This window comes from Durio zibethinus, chromosome 11 (assembly GCF_047325235.1).
Source record: "Durio zibethinus cultivar Kanyao isolate XHJ-2024 chromosome 11, ASM4732523v1, whole genome shotgun sequence".
NCBI classification, from domain to species: Eukaryota; Viridiplantae; Streptophyta; class Magnoliopsida; order Malvales; family Malvaceae; genus Durio; species Durio zibethinus.
Genome location: NC_143172.1, coordinates 441,189 through 463,338, shown reverse-complemented (window position 1 = coordinate 463,338; position 22,150 = coordinate 441,189). Strand labels below are relative to the sequence as shown.

The 22,150-nt window shown below is 33.7% G+C and overlaps 3 protein-coding genes across 17 annotated transcripts; all 3 read right to left on the bottom strand.

Moving 5' to 3' along the window:
* Positions 1-945: 945 nt before the first annotated feature.
* Positions 946-6,502, bottom strand: LOC111291463 (cyclin-dependent kinase F-4-like). 9 transcript variants are annotated; one of them, XM_089767398.1, is made up of 19 exons: positions 6,342-6,502; positions 5,410-5,670; positions 5,291-5,341; positions 4,647-5,189; positions 4,484-4,562; positions 4,310-4,378; positions 4,147-4,236; positions 3,916-4,054; positions 3,720-3,822; positions 3,576-3,628; positions 3,421-3,487; positions 3,138-3,249; positions 2,920-2,985; positions 2,703-2,771; positions 2,516-2,579; positions 2,302-2,418; positions 1,844-1,875; positions 1,668-1,746; positions 946-1,392 (listed from the first exon to the last, which is right to left on the bottom strand). In XM_089767398.1, exons 4-19 carry the CDS (start codon positions 4,652-4,654, stop codon positions 1,175-1,177), a joined length of 1,365 nt encoding a protein of 454 aa, XP_089623524.1. In that variant the 5' UTR covers positions 4,655-5,189; positions 5,291-5,341; positions 5,410-5,670; positions 6,342-6,502; the 3' UTR covers positions 946-1,174. The 9 variants fall into 9 exon arrangements, with proteins under 9 accessions (XP_089623524.1, XP_089623526.1, XP_022738977.1 ...); XM_089767400.1 differs by having other exon boundaries at positions 5,291-5,325; XM_022883242.2 differs by having other exon boundaries at positions 6,368-6,502.
* Positions 6,503-9,650: 3,148 nt separating this feature from the next.
* On the bottom strand, positions 9,651-13,528 carry LOC111289622 (mechanosensitive ion channel protein 10-like). The gene is made up of 5 exons (XM_022880821.2): positions 12,218-13,528; positions 10,929-11,052; positions 10,545-10,838; positions 10,195-10,397; positions 9,651-10,107 (listed from the first exon to the last, which is right to left on the bottom strand). Exons 1-5 carry the CDS (start codon positions 13,444-13,446, stop codon positions 9,840-9,842), a joined length of 2,118 nt encoding a protein of 705 aa, XP_022736556.1. The 5' UTR covers positions 13,447-13,528; the 3' UTR covers positions 9,651-9,839.
* Positions 13,529-14,781: 1,253 nt separating this feature from the next.
* Positions 14,782-20,448, bottom strand: LOC111289620 (putative methyltransferase PMT21). 7 transcript variants are annotated; one of them, XM_022880820.2, is made up of 8 exons: positions 20,229-20,448; positions 18,337-18,636; positions 18,104-18,252; positions 17,787-17,982; positions 17,371-17,581; positions 16,325-17,000; positions 16,116-16,193; positions 14,782-15,378 (listed from the first exon to the last, which is right to left on the bottom strand). In XM_022880820.2, exons 2-8 carry the CDS (start codon positions 18,613-18,615, stop codon positions 15,162-15,164), a joined length of 1,806 nt encoding a protein of 601 aa, XP_022736555.1. In that variant the 5' UTR covers positions 18,616-18,636; positions 20,229-20,448; the 3' UTR covers positions 14,782-15,161. The 7 variants fall into 7 exon arrangements, with proteins under 7 accessions (XP_022736555.1, XP_089623523.1, XP_089623522.1 ...); XM_089767397.1 differs by having other exon boundaries at positions 20,283-20,428; XM_089767396.1 differs by lacking the exon at positions 20,229-20,448 and adding an exon at positions 19,500-20,220.
* Between the last annotated feature and the right edge of the window lie 1,702 nt (positions 20,449-22,150).

Sequence of the window (22,150 nt, the reverse complement as noted above, 5' to 3'; positions counted from 1 at the left end):
TTCTTTTTTAATACAAACTTGATACTTCGAAGAAATGAAATTGAATCATTTGTTGTTATGTTATGACAGCTGTACTTTATGTTTGGATGCGGTGCTGTCTTTTTTTATTTTATTTAATGAGAATTAATGGACATAACACGGTGGAAATTAAGTAAACTACACACTACGGCCGCAACAGCCACTAGAGTATTAGCCAATTGTTTGGAGGCGAGACTTTTCACGAAGAACTGCTGCTGCTGCCGCTGCTTGTCTTCTTTACAATTAGCTCTTTGAACATTAAATATTTGTTGTATTTCTCTTCGCAAGTTTCTAGTACTAGTATATATAGATAAAAGAATGCCACTAATGCCATCCTTATATTTTAACTAACGAGAAGAGCTGATTTGCCCGTCATATAAATTATTTTTAAAAAATTGAGCATATTCTAATCCATCATTCAATGCCGAACTCTACGGTGCTGAAAAGATTTTAAAAACGTAGAAACTAGGCCAAGCATTCTGTGGGCGTTGAAATTCTGTAACAGTGTCCTCCCTTTAGTTTCTCCTACGTTTCCAACAGACCAAAGTCTTCCTCCAAACTAACCCCCTCCTTTCTGTTAAATGGTTTATTTATTATTAATAAATATAAAAAAATGAAGCATCAAGTACAATAACATCTTAGACTTCTACATCATTTATTTTTTCTTCATCGGCTACTTTGAATGGTGATGCTAGATTTACGCGATGAAATAAATCCACCCACACAAAACATTATCGTGCACGTAGATATATTGGATCAATTCGCAACGACGACGGGTAGATGTATCCTTTTTAACACATCTTCCAATTATATCAACTAGTGTCCTTGAGATATGAACATGGGGGTATAAGGAAATTTCACCCGCTAAAATTCGCTCCAATCATGTTTAAAATCAAGATATTGAAAGGAAAAAGAATAAAACAATCATTCACCAACTCACACTTCTATTATCAAGTAACGGTCAATACGAAATAAAAAACAAACCAGTCTTTTAGTTGTTAACAGAAAACAAAGTATTATATTATGGTTATTGCTAGGAAACACTCAAACAGGACAGACATACCAAAGCACTCATTTTGATTTTTGGACTCCTTGATTCCATATACAATGGGAATGCATTAATTATATTATTAAAAAACCATCAGGATGGGCCATATCATCCCGCTACTTTTCTGGTAAAACTTCTACCAGACTGTATCTGTTGGGTTGGTCTAAGAAACATGTCATTAGATTCCGCAGTCCATTGTACCCCAGCCTTCATTGGTGGCGGCCTTAACTGCCCAACATACTGCCTGCGATTTCCAATTGTCACGTTTGCCAACTTCTCCGCTACGTCCGAAGCACCACGACCATTTCTATCCTTGTTGATTGATGCTGCTCGACCAAAATTTATTTTCAAGTCAATCGCATAAGACATCATACAAGACTAATGCAAAAATAGGCTCTTGAGAACTTTCCATGTTAATTGCGATCATCTTCAACAACCAAAATCTTAACTATTTCCATTCATAGAACAAAAACAGGTAAATTTTAAACTTATATATAGGTTTCATTTTCCCTTTTTTCCATGGACTGGTAAAACTTATATAAATAGTCATGAGCTCATGATATGGTTGAATCTAGAACTTTAAATAGCAAAAAATACTTACTTGGACTCTTTCTTCCTGGTGGCCGATACCTTGGTTGTTTGGCAGAGTTTTTCAAGGATTTATTATTCTTATTTAGATCCTTTAGGCAGAGTAATGAAAAAGAGCATATTTAGAAGCAATGTAAAAAAATACCACTAGAGAAGCAGAATCACTAAGACACATTAAATAACCAATACCTGCTTAACCATCTCCAACTTGCGTTGCACACCTGTAAGAATTAATGATAATTAGAGAACCCATCATATTAGATCTTCTAAGAAGTAAACAGCACTTGGAGTTGCAATTTGGAAAAAATAATGAGACAAGGATAAAACTATATACAGCTGCATAAAAATGCATTACTGCCAATTTAATTACTGATTCCGTCACTAAACAGAGACTCAAATTTTTAATACAAAAGTGAAAGTACGTCTATCATAGTTTGCTCATGGACTTAGCAAGATCGCTTAATCATATTCATAATGTGCAAGAAAAATCATTCCAGAGATGATAACACTACATTAACACTCAATCAAAAGTGAAAGATCATGCACTCTACATCCAATAACAAATCAAAAGTGAAAGATCATGCACTCTACATCCAATAACATTAGTAAACTATTTCCACATTATTACATATTCTACAATCCATCACCTGTGCCCAAAGATGCATTTGATTTCAGAGCAGAAAGATTGCCAGTCAGCTTTGCATTAGGTAGAACCCCAGAATACCTCCTAGCTGATTGCTGTTCCAATGTTCCTCTTACCCCAACTACAAGCACGCAAATTAGAGATTAGCCATAAATTAAACCTAAAAACATAAACCCTCCAAAAAAAAGGGGACAAAAATGGCAGAGTTTTGAACAAACCAGAAGGAGGGGTTCTACAAACAGCTGCTCCTGGACGAAGAGAGGGTGGAACATAAAAACAACTCTGCACATCATAAGAAATTCAATAAGCAGGGCACTTCCTACAACATAAATGTCATTTTGACCATATAAAAGAACAACCCAAAACATTATTAAGGAACACACATAATTATAAAAAAAATACTACCTGAAAGAACGGATGCTGAAGGGCCTCGGCAGCAGTTGGCCTTTTGCAAGGATCCCATGAACAGAGAGACTAATGACAACCAGCAAAGCAAATATCAATTTGTTTTCTAACAATCCAAATAAAAAATTTAATGGTAAGAGTCACATAACAGAAAGCTCTTCCCACTGCAGGGTGAAAGGGAATAAAAATAAACAAAGTCCACAGGAATGCACTTAACTGTGATAAGGTTGATTGCATCCTCAGTTGCTGATGGTATCAACACAGACAGATGCACACCAGCGAACTTCAATGTTCAATAACAGAAAGGTTGAAAAAAATATTAGATTCCATTCACTCATAAGATAATCGACAGCAACTGCACGTTGCTAAAATAACTTGGAAGTCATACTACAAAGCTAATGACTGAGTGAGAGCACAGTTGAGATAAAGAAAGACCTGTGGGGGGAATTGGTAGTTTATAGTTCTTGCAAGATTAAGACCATCAGGCCATGAATCCTTAGTTGGAGTCCCTATTACACCACAAATTTTGTAGATTTCATCTGCTTCACTGCATACATGATAATATTAAGGGTTAGCATCAATCCTGTGAATAACCAGGCAATTACCTGTTGTTCCATAAATTAGAAAAGATAATTATATATAATCTAATGCCTATCTAAAACGCACGATCTTTAGGAGAAACTTCACATTACAAAATAATAATAAAAGAAAATAACACCTGGTGCCAGGAAAAAGAGGATGTAAGGTGAACAACTCAGCCATGATTGCACCCATTGCCCACATATCTGTACTCAAGGAGAAAAAGCATAATTAAAAGGGCTGTGACCACTTCTATCCTTAAGTGAATCACTATTGATTACACTGAAAACTTACCAACTTTCAAAGTATATAGGTATGATTGAAGAAGAACTTCAGGGGCACGATACCTAAAATAGAATGAAGTCAAAACTTAGATATTAGTCATGACTATAAAAAAGGGTTAGAAAAAAAACTAAATTCTCAATGTATCAAACTTACCACCGTGTTGAGACATACTCCGTATATGGTGGATGTGAACTTATTTCTCGTGCAAGACCAAAATCAGCTATTTTGATTATATCTTTAGTAACCAACAAATTCTCTAGAGGAAAACAGAAGTTAGTTACAGAATATTCCTTTTGAGTATACGTAACAAAATAAACATGAATGTTATAGACAAAAATTAAACACATACCTGGCTTTAGGTCACGATGAAAATATCCGCGCTGGTGCATATATGCAAGACCTTGAAAGACTTGGAAGCACCAGTTTCTGATTTCAACTTCTGAAAAAAGCTTTTCCCTATGTTTCATAAGTTGGTAAAGGTTGAATTCCTGGAACAATTTCACGTTGCCGCAAAATAATTAAACCCATAATGATTAAAACCAAGTTATAAATAGAACACACATAGAAGTAGATTACTTACCATATATTCAAACACAAAGTATAGAATGTCATTTTCCCTGATGACCTCCTTAAGCTTCACAATATTGGGATGATTCATTCTCCGCAGTGACTGTCAAGCGAGGATTATCATGCATATGAAATAAATACTAGGAGCAAATCCAGAAAAAATCAACTCCTGTTACCTTGACTTCTCTTAGATTCACACACTCTTCCCATGAGTAATATTTCTTCTTCATTTTCTTAATTGCAACCTTCAAAACAGGTAATATTTATTTGAAAAGTACTTATCAATATCAACATATTAAAAGTAACAAGTTCGTACAATTTCAAATAAATAAAATCCCAGGAATACTAACAACTTCACCAGACAGCTTATTAATAGCTCGCCACACGCTACCAAACGTTCCATCACCAACTTCCTTAATTAACTTGTACCTAATATCATCCAAAACATTGATAAGCAAAAATTACCATGCAGAAAAAAAAATTGTCTAGTATATCCCAAATTAAATAACTTACCTCTCCATTTTCTCACGGAACAAAAAGTTGCCCTTTCTTTATTCAAGAAATGTATGAGAACCAACGATAGATATGTGACATTTATCTTCAGTAGAAGACTGCTTATATTAAAAACTATCAAACATAAACAAACTGCCTTGCTGGAAAGCTAAATCCACCATTAATTTCCTCTGGCAACATGCAAAAACATAAAACCAGAATTTTTAAGTTGGACGGGCTTCACAGCCTTATTTGGTACTAATCCCACAGCTTCAAGACGAAAACAGGGTACCAACAGATGGAACAGATGAGCTCCACAAAACATACTGAAACAAACTGAACAGAATAATTGCTCCAGCCAACAGGAAGGATCCCAAGCTCAAGATACACTAGGTTCACAAGTTTAATTGCACTTAACAATAGAAACTGTTGCAAAATGCTAAGTAAACCAACATCTCATCACCAACCAGCACCCATCAAGAGCAACAACAGAAAATTAACTAAGGACTAGAGCTGATAATGCTTAGCAAGCAACTTTCAACTTTCTACAGCGTGAGTTAAGCCCTGTGATAATTGAAGAGGAAAAAAAAATATGACAAAGGTTAAAATACAAACAAATAGCTAACAGATGTGGGAAAAGATAATTATGTAAATAAATTGTGTACCTGGAAGGCGTTTTTCCAAAATCTTTGACTGGATTCTGTATCAGAAATGCACTGCCAAGAAAAATATTTAGAACCTACCTATATGATTTTAGTCAAATATTCAAGAAAAAATTGCTTACTTGCAGAAGTGTGCTAATGATTCAACACCTATCTCAGAAAAAACTTGCATTACGCCTTCTGTGTTGAGTATTAAAAAGAGACTGGGCACTAAGTGCAATTGACAAAGGAAACCAAAAGAAAATCTCCATGGACGAGAAACCGCCAGTCGAGTACTTCTTGGAATGAAAACACCCGGAAAAGGTAGCAATTTGACCAGAAACACACTTGTTCCATGTCTTGAAAAGGAAACTAAATCCCTTTAAATCCAAGTCCGGTGCAATCTAACATTAAAACAACATCAATCGAAATTTGAGTTAAGATGGACTTACACGTTCACAAAACCTAATATGATACACAAAACTTCTATTGGAAATAGGAAAATAGAACAAGGTCATGATATAAATGATGAACAATCTTAAACTAAACTTATCGCTGCTTGTCTACAAAGGGAACATCATTACTAGAAAAGAAGACCCACTAATTAAAGCATATCACAAGCAACAATGAAAAAAAAAGTGGAAAAATATTCATCTTAGAAGGCAAATTCTCGAGAAAAGAGCCGAGGGTAGCAAATTCAAGCAATATTCAATCAAAAATTCTCAACTGGCAGCGACTCGTCAGATCACGACAAAATCAAAGCCAATTCTACATAACAACAACCCTATTCCTCGATTAGAAACCAAACAAATACGAAACCCTGTGAGACGAACATCACGAAACAGAAATATCAACGAATCAATTCAGGAAAGGGTCAATAAATCCAAAGAAATTTTCTAATAAATCAAACACGCAATCCCTAATCGATTAAATCACAAAAACAATATGAATCCAATCGAATCCGTGATTACGAAACAGGCGTCAAACAAAAATAACCAAAAATAGATCCAACGAAAATACTCCAATCTAATCGTAAACACGGGAAGAAAGAAAAAGAGATGAGAACAGATCAAACCTAGGTAAAAGAGTCGAGAGAGATACCAGAAAACCAAACGGCATCGGCACCGTCGCCAAGGACGGGAAGAGTCGGAATCCAGGGCTTCGCTATTTCTCTCTCTCTCTCTCTCAATCTTCCAAAGAAGCCAAAATAAGTATTTAACCTTCTGTGCGTGTTTCGAATTTAAAGCGAAATATCTAATCTTCTAAATATTGGTGTCCGTTGGGTCGGGGGAGCTTCTGTCGTGTGAACCAAGAAAACGCTTAATTTTTGGTATTTTATTTTGTTTTATTTATTTATAAATACCCGTAATCTGTTGTCGGTATTTCTTTATTTATAGTCGCCCCATTGGCCGATTCCCTTATTTCCTCACCCCGTTCGTTCACTTTTTTCTTCTCTACGCTACGCCCTACTCTTTTAAGCTATGCTCGTACGATGGATGGTCGGATGTCCTCATCATTTGTCATCTCGTTTGGTTTGTGATTGGGATAACCAAATTGCACGTGGCCTACGTATATTCCGTTTCTTTCCGATCAAAGGGACCAATCTATAATAATTAGACAAAGTAAAATTTTTAATTACAACATATAATATGTTTATTTGATTTTTTTGGTAGCTGGTTTCAAGGTACTCCCTAATCAATTTTAAACCTAAAATCTCATAATATTAAAAAAAAAAAAAACTATAGCCCTCAAGTAAAGCATTTGCATCAAAATCGAGTTATATTTTTTGTTTTAAATAAAATAATTTTAATTTTCATTCTTCAAAAATATTCAATTCCCTATATGCAACTAAAAATTGTATTGTTGTATTTAAAATTATAAAAAAAATTTAACTATGATTATTCAATTTTAAAAAAAATAGTACAAGAAAAAAAAAAAATACTGCGCCTAAAGATGGAAAAAAGTCGTAGTTTAAGTTTGGTGGGAGGCAGCATATTATAACTTTTTTGAGAATTTATTAAATTTCTTGAAAAAAAAAAAAAAAAAAAAGAATATTCGGTGAGTGTTGCTGAGGCGTTCAGATTTGTTCATTGGCAGGCGCCACCTGTTTAAACAAGGATCCCAGGTGTACCACACACCAAAGGTCGCCCTCACACTCTTCCTGTACATTTCCAAACTCACTTTTGCCGGCTCTTCGATTAGGTGAAATTTAAGATTTTTGAAAGAAAGTGTAATTTTTGTAAAAGCGTGATACTTGAGAATTTTTTTTATTTTTAGAATATTTTGTGTTTAAATTTTTTTTTGGTTAGAAAAAAATTATATATATTAATTTTTATATCATTATTATAATTTTTTTGATATATGATAATAATTTTTTATTTTATTTTATTAATAATATATATTTAAATGATAAATGATGTTTTTAGTAATAAAAATAAATATTTTATTTGATTATTATTTTTATTTATTTATAAAATATCATCAATTGAGATATTTGATTTTTTTTAGTAACAAAAATGATAGAAATAATTGTTAAAAAAAATCAATTACTACATTTATCACTTTTTTTATATCATGAAAAAATTTAAAAAATTTTCTTTAATTTATTTATAAAATAATCATTTAAAACGTTTTTATGCAAAAATATTTTAAATAATATTTTTATTTTTTAATATTATGAATCATTTAATAGTTATCTTTTAATCTATAAAAAAATTATTTAAGATATTTTTATATACAAAATATCTTAAATAATATTTTTATATAAATATAAAATGATTATTTTAAATAGTCTTATTACACGAATTATTTAAAGTATTTTTTTTAAATATCGTAATTAAATTTTTTATAAAAATATTAACAGTAAACTTTAAATCTTAAAATATATAAAAATATTTAAAATATTTTTTTATAAATTATTCATTTATAATTTTATAAAAAATTTATTTAAAGCGTATCAAAAAAATGGTACGATGTAAAACAGGACTCTGCCAAATACGTCTTAACCAATCTAATAAATATTTCTAAAGTACCGCAGATCCCTTTCTTCTTGTTAGCCACGGAGCTCTAAGAAACTTGACGTCATTAGTCTGCTCTCTTTTGAAGTTTGAGTGAGTTGTCTAATGTCCAGAGGTCTCACGAGGTACTCAGAAGCTAAGTTGTATTCCCCTTATCTTGCTTCCATCTCACAGCTAAGGATGGATTGTGTATGAGCAGGCGGTTAACCCCGACACCCCTTTAGAGTCTAGTCTATGGCTTATTATTACATGGAGGATGGATTGTGTATGAGCAGGCGGTCAACCCCGACATCCCTTTCGAGTCTAGTCTGTGGCTTATTATTACATTGAGTTTTCTACGTACAAACGTCTTCAACAAAAATTTTATAAAAATATTAATCTTAGACTCTAAATCTTAAAATATAAAATAATTATTTAAAACGTTTTTTATTAAAAAAATCATAAATAATCAATTTATAAAATAATAAAAAAATTATTTAAGATTTTTTATGCAAAATGTCTTAATATAATATAAAAAAATATTTTTTTATACAAAAACCTATAATTACATTTCAATAATTTTCAAACATATTTTTTAAAAGGTTAACAATTATTTCATAATTTTTTATTTAAATCAAATTTAAAAATAAAATAATTTTTTCTTTCAAAATATTAAAATATTACAGAAAAAATAAGTTTATAATTTCGATATTTTTGGTATTATTAAAAATTTGACTTTTTTTTTGTAAATAGATTTTTGGTATTATAATATAAAAAATATTTTTTTTATAAAAAAATATTTTTTTATATAAAAACCTATAATTGTGTTTCAATAACTTTCAGACATTTTTTAAAAGGTTAATGATTATTTCATAATTTTTTATTTAAATTAAATTTGAAAATAAAGTAATTTTTTCTTTCAGAATCTTAGAATACTACAGAAAGAGATAAGTTTATGATTTCAAAAATTTTGATATTATTAAAGATTTGATTTTTTTTTTCGTAATCAAATTATCTTAAACCAAACGTAAAAATCAAATATCCACCATCAAAATTAAAAAAAAAAAATTTTAATTCTTCGAATCAAATTCTATCTTACACTTTCTGACCCAATCAATCCAAAACTTTTAACATATCTATCATTATTTTAATAATTAACTAGCAAGAAACTTGTTGAGATTTATTTTATATCATTTTTTGTCTTTAAATTATTAATTTATTATCAAAATACTTTTTAAACTTTTTTGAAGTGATTGATATAAGGTTAATATCAATCATGAAATATAACATAAATATAATACCCTAAAATTTTCAAAATATAGTAAAAATTTGCATATCAATGACCTGAAAATTAATAACAAGAGAAGTTAAGCAATAAGTCTAAGATATTAGGGAAACAAAACAAAAGAAAAGACGATATACTACGATCGAGTCTTTAATTTCTCCATCGGGATGTATAAAATCCAATACTTAGTAGTTGAGGATTAAGATAGATATGAGTCTTATAGTAAAAGACGCAAACAATGAGGAATTGGTTCCATTGTCTTCCATTGTCGGGGGTTAAAGATACAAATGGATCACTGCATCATGTTTCTCCAGTTGTCCAAATTGACTTGGCTCAGACGAACCTCTTGGGGAAGAAGATGATACTTGATGTCAAGGTTTTCAAAGATTTTCTTCAGCTCAAGAATGAGCTCTGAGATCCGATTGTTGCGTTCTCCATAATTCTGATGGTTGATTGTGTGTTGGACGCATAAGCTCATTTTCAGTTTGTTCAAGTTCTCTATTTCTTTCACTATCACTGCATGCTTTGGGTTCCAATACTTGACCTTGCTCTCTATATATCTGCATTAATTCACCACCCATAAATTAAGTTAATAATTATTTGTAATTGAATTTTTACTACTTTTAGTTTGAAGAAATTTAACTTACCCTTGGATTGTCTTCTTGAGTGCCATGATCGTCTCCATGGACGTAGAAATGTCAATTTGGAAATCTACGGTATCACACATTTCTGGACTTCTGTAGAAGTTGCTAATTGGCTTTGAGAGCAGGACCCAATTCGGATAATAAATTTTCTCCATATCATATCGAAGGAACACAGTAGTCAATATGTTCATTTCCTCCACAATCATCTATATATATATAAGCATCCATGGAAGCATCCATGCATGCGCAAACACAAACGCATCAAATTAAATTAAGAAGTTCTCATATGCATTTTGTGATCATACGGAAGATTTTGGGATCTTAACAAATGTATGTATTGAAGAAACATGTACCTGAACACCGTCAACGACACAGCGATCGCCTATATCGAAAGGATGCATGATGAAAATGAAGACAATGGACTCGAATACCATTTTGCAGGTGTTTTGGAACATGACCCCCGCAACAACTAGCTGGGTTAACACAAGAAAGACTATCCTATATGTTGCAACTTCCATTACCAAGAGGGACACCACAATTATGATTACGATCACTACAGCACTTGCTACCTTGTGGAGTTGTTGCACAGCTGTTTTGGTATCATTCAGTGAATGTGCTAGAAATTTTCGTTCAAAATAAGCTCGAACCTGGAAGTTAATGCAAACAAAAAAAAAAATTACATTAATTTTTAAGTAGAAAAAGCACCCTGATCAATAGGCAAGAAGAAGGCAACTTACCACCCAATTTCTAAACGACGATTTTGAAATTCTTCCGGTCTCGAGAGCTCCTTCAAATAGTGGGAATATAGTGTGAATTTCAACCCTCTTTAGAAATCTCATTAGATCTTCTTCTTCAATATACCTCCAAGAAATTTACAATAAAATTTGCATTTACACTTAATGTTGAGACTTAAAGGTTAATGCGCATATAATAAGAATATATGCATGCATATTCTAGTGCAATTTTAAGTCAATAAATTGAGTAATGTGGGTGAACTGTACGGAGTTCGGACCATATACATTGCCTCCAGCTATCTAGGCTGGCTGTGTGAATTCAGCTGGAGATGCGGACCATGATCAATTGTTGGTGGCCTAGAGTGCAGAGTCTGCAGTAGTCCACGCTTAAAACTCGCCAACTGTGGTGCACAAAGAAAGTTGGTTGACTCAATTTCAAGGTACGAACAGATAACTCTCGTGCATTAATTCTCATTCGCATCATCAACCTTTTTGAAGTCGAACGCATGCGCTATATATGAGATACGGACCGTCAGATATTACATGTGTACGTATTAGGACCACAAAAAGAAGCACTGAACTGAAATGAGAACGAGTGCCTTCGTCGTAACTCAATTTGGCTGTGTTTATACATTCGAATTAAAGGACAACCTGGCAACATTTTTGTTCATTATGGGTGCTTTTGGTTTTGGGGCCACTTGTGCAACAATAACAGCACACTTATCAATTCAATTGGGTAATACTCGTCATCTTCGAATGAAAAAATATTGAATTTAAATTTTATCTGTAATTTTTTATTAGAATTATTTTAAATATATGATTTATAATTATTTATTTTAAATTATCAAATATGATATAATTTATACTATTTACTTCTAAGTCTTTCTTATAAATAAAACAGCACACTCAATTTTTTCTTAAAAAAAATGAAAAACGAAGACCACGTGCAAAAACATACGAAGGCGAGAGAGCAAGATTCGAGGATTTCAGCTAGAATTTGGTTTATTTAAGGTTCTTGTTCAATTATTTATTGAATTAATTGGCATGCCCTAATATATAGCCTAATTATACCCTGGTTCTTTTTAAGTTGATGTTTGTTTTCAAAGATGCTCTCATCTTATCTTCTCTATAAGCTGTGTTTAATTAAAAAACTCCAAGTTAGGGCAGTTACCAGTGAATAGAACTAATTAATGATGAACTGAATTCAATAATGAGATTCTTCATGCAAATTAAAGAACTATGTCTATGCATGCAATGCAATGCAAGAAAAGAAGGATGAGGTAGGGTATTACTTTGCACCCGGCTTAGCCACGTTCTTGAAGATCCTTTGGGCTGTGTTTCTAGCCTCCCATTCACTAGTAATCTCTGACTCTGCCTTTCCAAAATCGTCAACGGTCTTTGAAATAGTCGATAATCCAGAAGACATCACGTAGCTTACCAGCCTCTTCACGCTCCAAGCAGAGGCTGGCCTCTCCAAGCTCAGCTTCCTTAGCTTCTCCATGTCAATTTTCCTGGATCCAAACTTCTTCGATTTGTAAATATTTTTCGCTTCCTTCCAGTACTTTCCCTGCTTCCAGTTTGATGGCAATGACTTGGAATCACTTAGGTTATGAAACTGTTCGTGCATTTGCTCGTCCATGGGGGGACCTGAGAGCGTATCCAAGATGTAGTGGTGGAATACACTTTCCTTCATTCGATCAAAGTACGTTGCAACATGGAAAGATGAAGCCAGCATTTTGACCAACACGATCTTGATAAGCCAAATAATTGCACCAAGCAATACAGCTACTAATGCTTGAAAAACCTTTTTGAGCATCTTGTTTTGTTTGTGAACTTCGGCATCGAACATGAAGGTGTACGCAAAAAGGACAAGGCCTAACCAGATGCAATTTTGGATACTCTTCCTTAGCCCATAGACAAAGTAGAGCACTTTCTCTCTAAGCATGAAGTTACGTTCAATTGAAAAGACTGCAAAAGCAATCAACCATCCCGAAACTAGGCGGCCGCAGAAGGTCACCAACACCATTAGGCACCATTTCCAGATCTCAAGCCCCCACGTACTCTTTATCTTGAGTGACTCTATTGTGAGAGAACAGATCAAGCACGTCATTATAACGAAAAACATAACCCATTCAGTCAAGCGTCTCCAGTTCAACTTTTTCTTCTTCTTTTGATGTTGTTTTCCCCCCTTTTCTCCACCATCTTCATCAAACTCATCGTTCCACTCATCATCTTCATCATCATCATCATCATCTGTAGAAGATTGGTGGATGTCGTCAAGCAAAGGTTCAAATTCGTTGGGCTCAGGGAACTTTTTCCGGGCATTGAGTGGATAGTTATACTCGAGAAATCGAGCTTTGGGTTTAGAGAAGCTGAGGCGATGTAGAGTTTTTGCTCCCGTAGGAATTTGGAGCTTTGGTTGTGCTGTAGCCTGGTCCTTGAGCTCGGTTTCCATTGATGGACTTGTTGGGTTTCTTTGATCCATAATGAGAATCACTTGGTCAGGCTTTGCCTTTTCCATCTCCGGTTTAGTGCAGCTCTATAGATTGACCTAACTCCTCTTTCTCTTTATATATAGTAACATTGTAGCCTTTGAAGAACTAGTACTAAATAATTTATACTGGTTCATCTCATTCCTCTAGCTTCATTCTCATTGGTCAAGCCATACAAGAGTATGGCTGCGACGCACTATGACTAGTGTGGTTAAAAGCAATGGAGTTGAAAGAGGTGGATTGCACCAGAATTATGAGTAGAACAATGGGTGTTGTCATCATCAACTAATAAAAGATCAAAAGACTAATAATTGGAGTAAACTAATATATACACGTGTTATAATTTAAACACTATATAAAAGTTTTTTTTTTTTTTAATTAGGAATACTAGTAGTATATATATTATAAAAGTTAATTCTCCATTTTTATGACTAAACAGTATTTTTTAGCATCGATGTTATGTCACTCAACAGATCGTAGAACGGTGGTTTCTGTGGGCATTAGAAATCAAGAAAAATTTAGAAACAGAAAAAAAGTGTAAAAATGACAGAAGTGTAGTGAATTTCTCATAATGATTTTGCAAGCGAAAGGGATATCACAGAATCGACGTTGACTTCTGATTTGGACGGGTACCAAAAGGCTGCGAAAAAAAAAGTTCAGGAAAAAGTCCAAACAGTTTTATAGCAAAGCAAAACCAATTTTCACGATAGTGAAAATGAAAATGCATGCACAAACAAATTGCACCGAGTGAAAAGAAATTAATATTCAGTATACATGCAACAAAAAAAATTAATTTATTAGTATTGGTTAAAAATTTGTACCACATATATATATATATATATGCTTGAAAATCCAAGATAATCCCATCGCTCTGATACTTTTGCTGTTTCATAGTCTTGTCATGGTTGTGATCCAATTCAATGACTTGTCAAAGATAGTGGTGCCAGCAATAACGTCCATAGGCTACAAAAGCCTGTAAAAGCTTGAAGAGAAATTGATGGTCCATGGGATCAACATTTATGAAACAAAGTAGTACGGTGAGCCCACTTTCTAAAAAAGCCTGCCACAAAACCACCGAAATCCTGAGGTGGCGTCGCACGTCAGCATGAAAACTTTCATCGTCCGTTTCTCGGATTGCTCATTCGAAACAAGAAAGCAGAATGGATTTACACTAGTCGAATTAATCTGCATAAGTGATGAAGAGATTCCTGGTTCACCAACTTTATTTCCCGAACAATGGCCTTTGGGAGGTTTTTAATCAGCAAACCGAGCCCACTCATGGGCTTTTGATTTTGGGGAAGGTAGCGGGGCCTTCTTCCCGTTTTCTTTGGGCTTCATTTCCACAAAGTTATAAAAGTAGTAAATTTTCGGAAAGCGAAATATATAATTTTCATTGGACTTATAAAATCACAACTGGCGGACATCCACTGATTATCACAGTTTGACAACATATAGAAGGCAAAAAAGATGGCCGGAAAGGGATAAAAAATGAAGACAGTATATCAGGATTGTGTATATTTAGATGCCTTGCAAAGAATATATCTATAAATTAACAAAATCATATTTATTGGGAGGCTAATTCTTCAATCGACGAATATGAATTTAGAGATTCTTGATTTCTATGCATATCTAATCTCTCTGTATGAGGTATGGAACTTTCCTGCTTTCAGCTCCTACTCTTGCAACAATAATTATACTTAACCAGACGAGATCTGTCACCTTGACTTTGGATCACTATTCATCATCAACTGCTGCTAGAGGAATACCAGAGTTTTTTCTGGCATACTAATATCTTCTCCTTTTCCACACCATATTCAGTGTCTTCTTTGCGGCAGCCCCACCTCAATCCTTTAGCAATGGTGGCAATTGCATCAACAAAATAGCTGGATTCCCGTATTAATGCATATCCATTAGGGCGCAAGATTCGGTCCATCTCCAAGAGCACATACTTCATATCACACCTGAAAAGCAACAATGATTTTCAGAACATGCAGCAATAGTTCAAAAACACCAATTTAATCAAATTTGGAATTCATTGCTTTCACTTCATATCATCTTAATCAATTAGAATGCAATTATATTGTATAATTATTCATGTATTTATGCATTTTAAAGGAAAATTTCTAAGCCTCAGCTGCCTATATAATTTCCTGAACTCTGGAAAACAGCAAACTGTTAAGTACTTGTTATGTCATGCCAGAAGCACAAGTGTTTTAGATATAAACTATTTTTTATTTTTCTGGCATACAGAATATAAATAAACTTATGGATCAACTAAATGTTGCCTAATTCAAACCAAGATCAAGATGGTTAGCTTAACTTAGAACATGGACCCATCTTAGTCTACTTTATTGAAAATATTAAGCCACCAGGATTCAAAATTACTAGACAAAATTTTTGCTTTAATGCAAGTTCTTATCCATAGTCAACCAGGTAGGTTACCTACTTCTATTATGCCTTTTAATCTAATTTTCCCAGGCACAAGTGACAAGACTAATATAGTCCTCTGTTAATGACATATTTTCAAATGTCAACTCTTATCAAATCAGCAACATTCATACCAAATGCAAATATCTGTAGTTGTAATAATAATCTAAGATATTTCAATCTTGAATGAAGTGCTAAACAAAAAGAATCCATTACAAGTACCATTGCATCTAAAAAACATCAAATGGGAACAGATATGCACAAAGTCTACCTGTGGCTCTCAGCAGTGAAGAGGCCATCAAGGTGAAGGAGATCATATGTCCTTGGATATGTTGAAAACGCTTCACACCTGGAAAAGAGATAACAAATTAAACACCATGCAAAACCTAGCATCAATAGAGCAAGCATATCACAGTCTCAGAGCTACGCTCCTGATGCATGCCTAGGATTCAAAGTTCATATAAATGCATTTGAAATTACCAATCATGATAAGTTCCAATAAGGCCCCGATCATAGACCACAGGTAGTGAGTTGGCAGCATAAGAAGAGACAACATTCATGACCCACAAGGGATCATCAATAAGAGATGTAGCGAAACCTCCATAAACTGTATTCATGTCCATAACGTTTCGTATCTTATCAGTCCCAATAGCAGGAAGCAAGTTTTTGTAGTGCTTGGCCCGCACCTTCCACTTGCTGTCATCATGCTTTAAAGCATTTCCACTCCCACCAGGAACATCTGAAATGCGTTCAGGTGCAACTTGTAACCTCTCTGGCCACTTTGGCAGGGATTCCAGGGATGATTTCTTAAGCTTTGGCCTTGGAACTACAACACATGGGCGGAGCGGAGTGTACCATGCTAAATCTGGTTCAATACTGTCATCGCACTTGCCAGGATAGACATCTGGATCTGCAAGCTTATCGTAGCAGCTATTATCTGAAGATTTCTGCCACACAGCAATATCATCCTTTGTGGCATACATTTTAAAGCACATTGAAGTCAACAAGTCCTGCAACTTCTCATAATCTGATTTTTGCTCTTCCACAGTCGTATTCCATCCACGCCAACGGTTTTCATAATTTACAGGAGGGCCAGACAAGACCCAGAAACCACCAGGACGGAGTATGCGATGAACTTCAAGGAGATAAATTCCCCCTGAAAGCAAGAGCATCTATTGTTTAAAAACTGCAAGTGTAACCAAAAAAAAAAAAAGGTACTTGCTTGGCAGATATGATAAGAAAAGTAAAAAGAATGCAACATCAATTGTAGAAGCAATAGAAGGAAATATCAGATAATGCCTCTTAATTCTCAGCTCATAAAAGGAACTCCATCAAACAAAAGTCCTTCAACATAAACGAAACAACAACAATGATAAATAACAAATTATAATTAAAGGATTCTTGCACTAGTTTAGCATATGTACATAGACAACAACAAAGCATATGTACATAGATAACAACAAGACTATGTTAGCTCGTACAAAATCTATATTTAAGTTGGAGCAGAGTTCAGTATAATAATTTACCAAATTCAGTCCACGGGATAAGGCATCTTGAGCAATGAGCCATATCAAATGAATTTGAAGGGAAAGGAAGGCGCTGGGTAGAAATGACACCAAGGATTGCAGGTATTCCACGTTCCAAAGCAAACTGGACCTGAGCTTCATGATTATCTCTTGGAGCGAGAGAAACAGTCAGAATTCCACGATCTAATAGATCACCTCCCCAACTTGCAACCTGCAAATACATCAATTAAAAGAGTTCAAATTAGAAAAGAATAGAGGCAGAGAAGAGCATGGGAGGAGAGGGAAGCAAATAGATGGACAATCAATTCCCTTCCAAAAGTCAATTAACAGACAACAGTAAAAACAACAAAGATACAAACATGTCTGATTTACGTCTAGTATGAAAACTCCACAAGGTTTCAGAAAATGCAACTCACCCCACAACCAGTATCAATTGCAGTTCGAACTGTGCCATCTCTCATTTCAGGGATCAGATCTTGCATCAAATCTACATATGCACCAACTCCTTTTGGGAACATAGTACCACCACCAGGAAACAGGAACTTCTCCCCTTGTTTCCTCAGCCAGTTCTGATTAGACTTCTGCTTATTAATCCAATCATATGGGACATTCCTGAAAGCAGATCGACATTTCATACGATGCAAACTTAAACCAAATAGACAAATAAATAATTTAACAAACCAATTGACCCTCTCAAGATAAATTAGGTAAAACAGGAGAAAAGCTATAATACCTGTACCAACATTCGTCCCTGCTCTTTGGCCATCTGATAGGTGGCTTATACCCATCAGGAGGTGGAACCAAACATTCCTTCCTCTCAAACACTGGAGGGCAGTGGCGTTCCAAGAAAGTAAGCCGATGTAAACCATACTTCTTCCACCTCTGTAGCAATAAACATAACTTGTCAGTGCATAATTCTAACTTTAAGCAGCCTGTAACATCATTATATGAATGATCATGTGTTACCCTGGGATCTGTGCATGGAGTGTAGTCTTGATAATCAATGCTGCATTCTGGGAAGGCAACAGATTTGACTTGAAGGGGGTTTACTGCAGGTTCCTTTGGAGAAGGAACAGCCTTGGAAACATCCTGGACTGTCTTGCCCTCCAATTTATTTTTCTCAGAACAGAAGATTCCACCAAGATAGAAAGAAAACCCGCATAGCACAAAAACCAGTAATGTTGCAGGGACAATCTTGAAACCTTTATCAGGTTGGGACTGATATTTTCCATCTTTATGCTTCATGATTTCAGAAATAATTAATTACTGCAATATCAAAGGCCACCAATCAATCAAAACATAAAGGAAGACATCACTGAGAAGCTTAGTTTTTTATGAACCGGAAATTGCATCAGCATATCAAATTTAATTTTCCTCAGGTAAAGGAGAACAAGTAATTAGATCCAGTTAACTAAATTGTCCTGTAAAAACTTAAAAAGGGCCATCAGATAATGATGAAATTAAAGAAAATCCATCAATACATAACATGACGTACGCGCACTGATGGTTCACTTCTACAGTTGAGAATGACAAAATACCAGAAAATTGCAACGACCAAATGATGAAACAGAAGTTAGCTCCTTAGGATAGATCCGAGTAATGGGTACAAAAAGCATCGAGAATGGAAAGGGAAAGCAAAACCACGCTCCGTTTCAAACAGCAAGAATTAAATTTAATGCAGATCCTGAAAGCAATCTCGACCATAAGAAACGACCTTCAAAGCTGTAAAACTCGAAGATCTAAATGCAACTACCACCGACATGTGATACTTTACATGTCAATTTGCATTGAAATCTTTCACATGATACAGGGACCCAACTCATATCTTACTTAGCCATCCTAACATGGTCCCATTCATTCCCTATTGCTATACTCTGTCCCGCCGAGTCAAAAAAGAAACGCTTAAACTATGGATTTCCTACCCTGTATGGAAAGGGCAAAAGGGAAATAATATTATTCAAGAAAAAGAAATAGAAACAAACACATGTAGTTTTATAATCATTTTCTTGACAGGGAAGAAAAGGTTGAATGATTTCATTGTCAGTGCAGGCCAATCAGCTGTTTCTTTTTGCACCAGAATTATCAATAAATACATTGACCTCATGAACAACAGCTAATAACGCAATTACCGAAATGCAAAAGGCACACAGTTCCAATGCCAATATGACATCATTCATACCCTTCAAAGCAAAGCTTGAAACTTTTCATCCAAAATTTTGCAGCAACAAGAAAAGAGAAGCATACCGAAAACAAGAAGAAGAAAGGAGAAAGAAAAAGAAAAGATTTTGTTTGACCACTTATTTGAATCAACATTGATAGATATCTAAAAATAGTAATTTAAAAAAGGGTAGGAAAGGTAGAAGAGAGAAGAACCACAATTTCATGTTTTTCAAACACGGGTTAAGGTGAAAACCAAGTCTTTGCCAAGTGATTAACTAAAAATAAGAAATTGATACATAAAACAAGCCTCACCAGTGAAAAAAAAGTCAGATCTGTTGAGGCAGTGGAAGACGTAAAAAAAAAGAAAAAGAAAAAGAAGAATAACAGAAAGCAAGTGCAAGGCAACCAGAAGGAAGAATAAGGGTAAGGAACATTAACAGGACAAAAAAAAAAAGAAGCAGAGAGATCTGACAAGAAAACCCAGGAAAAGAAACACCAAGTACAAAAGAATTATACACTACAAAAAAGAAAGAGAAAGAGAGAGAGATTGTATTTGGGATTTGATTGTTGTACCTCTCTCAATCTCTGTCTGTCTCAGTTACAAAAGAAGAAACGAAAAAAATTCTCTTTCAAAAGAGAAAAACAAGAGAAAGAGAGAGATTGGGAGCCCAAGACACAGGGATTTGCAGTAAACTCACTGAGATCTCGCCTGCAAACTTTATAAGTAAAACACAAACACCAACAGGCTCAACCTTAAATAAGGTGTGGGGCAGGCTCCCCTTCCTCTCTACTTCCTCGCCCTTTGTTTCTGCCTCGCTGTCCCAACCCCCTCCTCTCCCTTCACTTTCCTTCCTTCTTCACTTCTCTCTTTCTTTCCTTCGTTAATTAGAATTTCCTTATATATTTCAGCTTGTTTTCGGGTCTTAAAAAGATTCTTCTGTCTTTTTTTTTTCTTTCTTTTTCACACTCATCCATCAAGATTTCCCATTTTTCTTTTACCAAATGCTTAAATCCCACAAAAAAATTCGTAGATGAATAACTGTGTTGTAATATGCTAGAATTTTGTTGTCTATGGTATTCTGATCTTTATTGAAAAAATAATAATGCTACTATTAATTAGTGAGAATTAGAAAATGCTCCACAATATTCTAATTTTGTGATACTTAGTATAACATAATAATCAATATATACAGCTTTAAGCTTCCTGATCAATAGCTTAAAAAAAATTTATGACTAATTACCTATTATATAAATTTTTATTAAATAAACAATAAGAATTAAGATTGATGGCTGATCTATAATTTAAAATGAAAATACAAATAATAATATTGTGTTGTAGGAAATGGGATAATGAAGTTAAGAATTGAGCTGTGCATATCTAAAATTATAATATTTAAGTCTTTTAAGAAGAATAATGGAAAAGTTAGAATAGAAATCGAAGTGGGAGTCCATAAATAAATTCAGAATCTATATTATTATTATAGGTATAGATAATATTTAACAATTTAAAATTTGATATAATAATAAGAAATGAATGAAATATGAAATAAGATATTATGTATAAATTTAATAAAATAAAAAAATTATAATACGTAATTTTTATATAAATATAAAATTTAATATTTTATATTATAAAAAATAAAAATCGTCTAATTAGGTAAAGGTACATATTGAATTAATGGACCCCTTTGGCCCCTATCGATTGCCTAATTCTCTTGGAAAAAGCCATGCAAAGCAAGCACATCGACCTTCAAGACTTTAATAATTACCTTAATTAATGAATAGTCACACAGCAAATCAGATGAGGGCGTCCATAGGATAACCTTACCCATCTATAGTAATAATAATAGTGTAGTACTAGTCGTACATTAACTGTGACTGAGCTGTGACGGTGCTCATGCATCATTATTCCAGTAGTTTTATTTTAATTTTACAATTTGATATTTAAAGTCGTCACATTTAAATTATTATTATTAAATAATAATTTAATATTTTAAATATTATTATTAAGTCTTATAAACAAACGCTGAATTCTTGACTTGTGTTTTCTATTTTATTTATTATTATTATGGAAAAATGTCGGTTATTTTTCTTTGTTGCAATTTGCAATAATTTGGTCAAACATTTTGACGCACTACCCTCCCCATTTTAACTTCTTGGTATTGTAATTGTACCTACCAAATTTCACTAAAACAAGGTATTGTAATTGTACCTACCAAATTTCACTAAAACAAAGGAAAAGAGAACGAAACAACCCTTTTGTATATCCCTCACGCCCATAGATATCGGAGCTCATCCCTAGTAACATCTTTCACAGCTTATCTATATATTTTTTTTATAAATTTAATAATTTAAAATATAAACAAATATAAAATTATATATATATATGTAATGATATATTCTTGAACAATGAATTTTTTTTTTAAATTATTTATTTCCCTAGTGCGAGATAATGCATACAACTTATTCATATAAAAAAAAGATAATTAAGTTTTTTGTAATATTAATCATACACTTAATTTATAATCAAAACGGTGCAAAATTAGATCTAAATAAAATCTGAAAGTACCCATGATTGTCTTCAAAAATTAAATCATACTTGTGAAAAGAAAATGATACC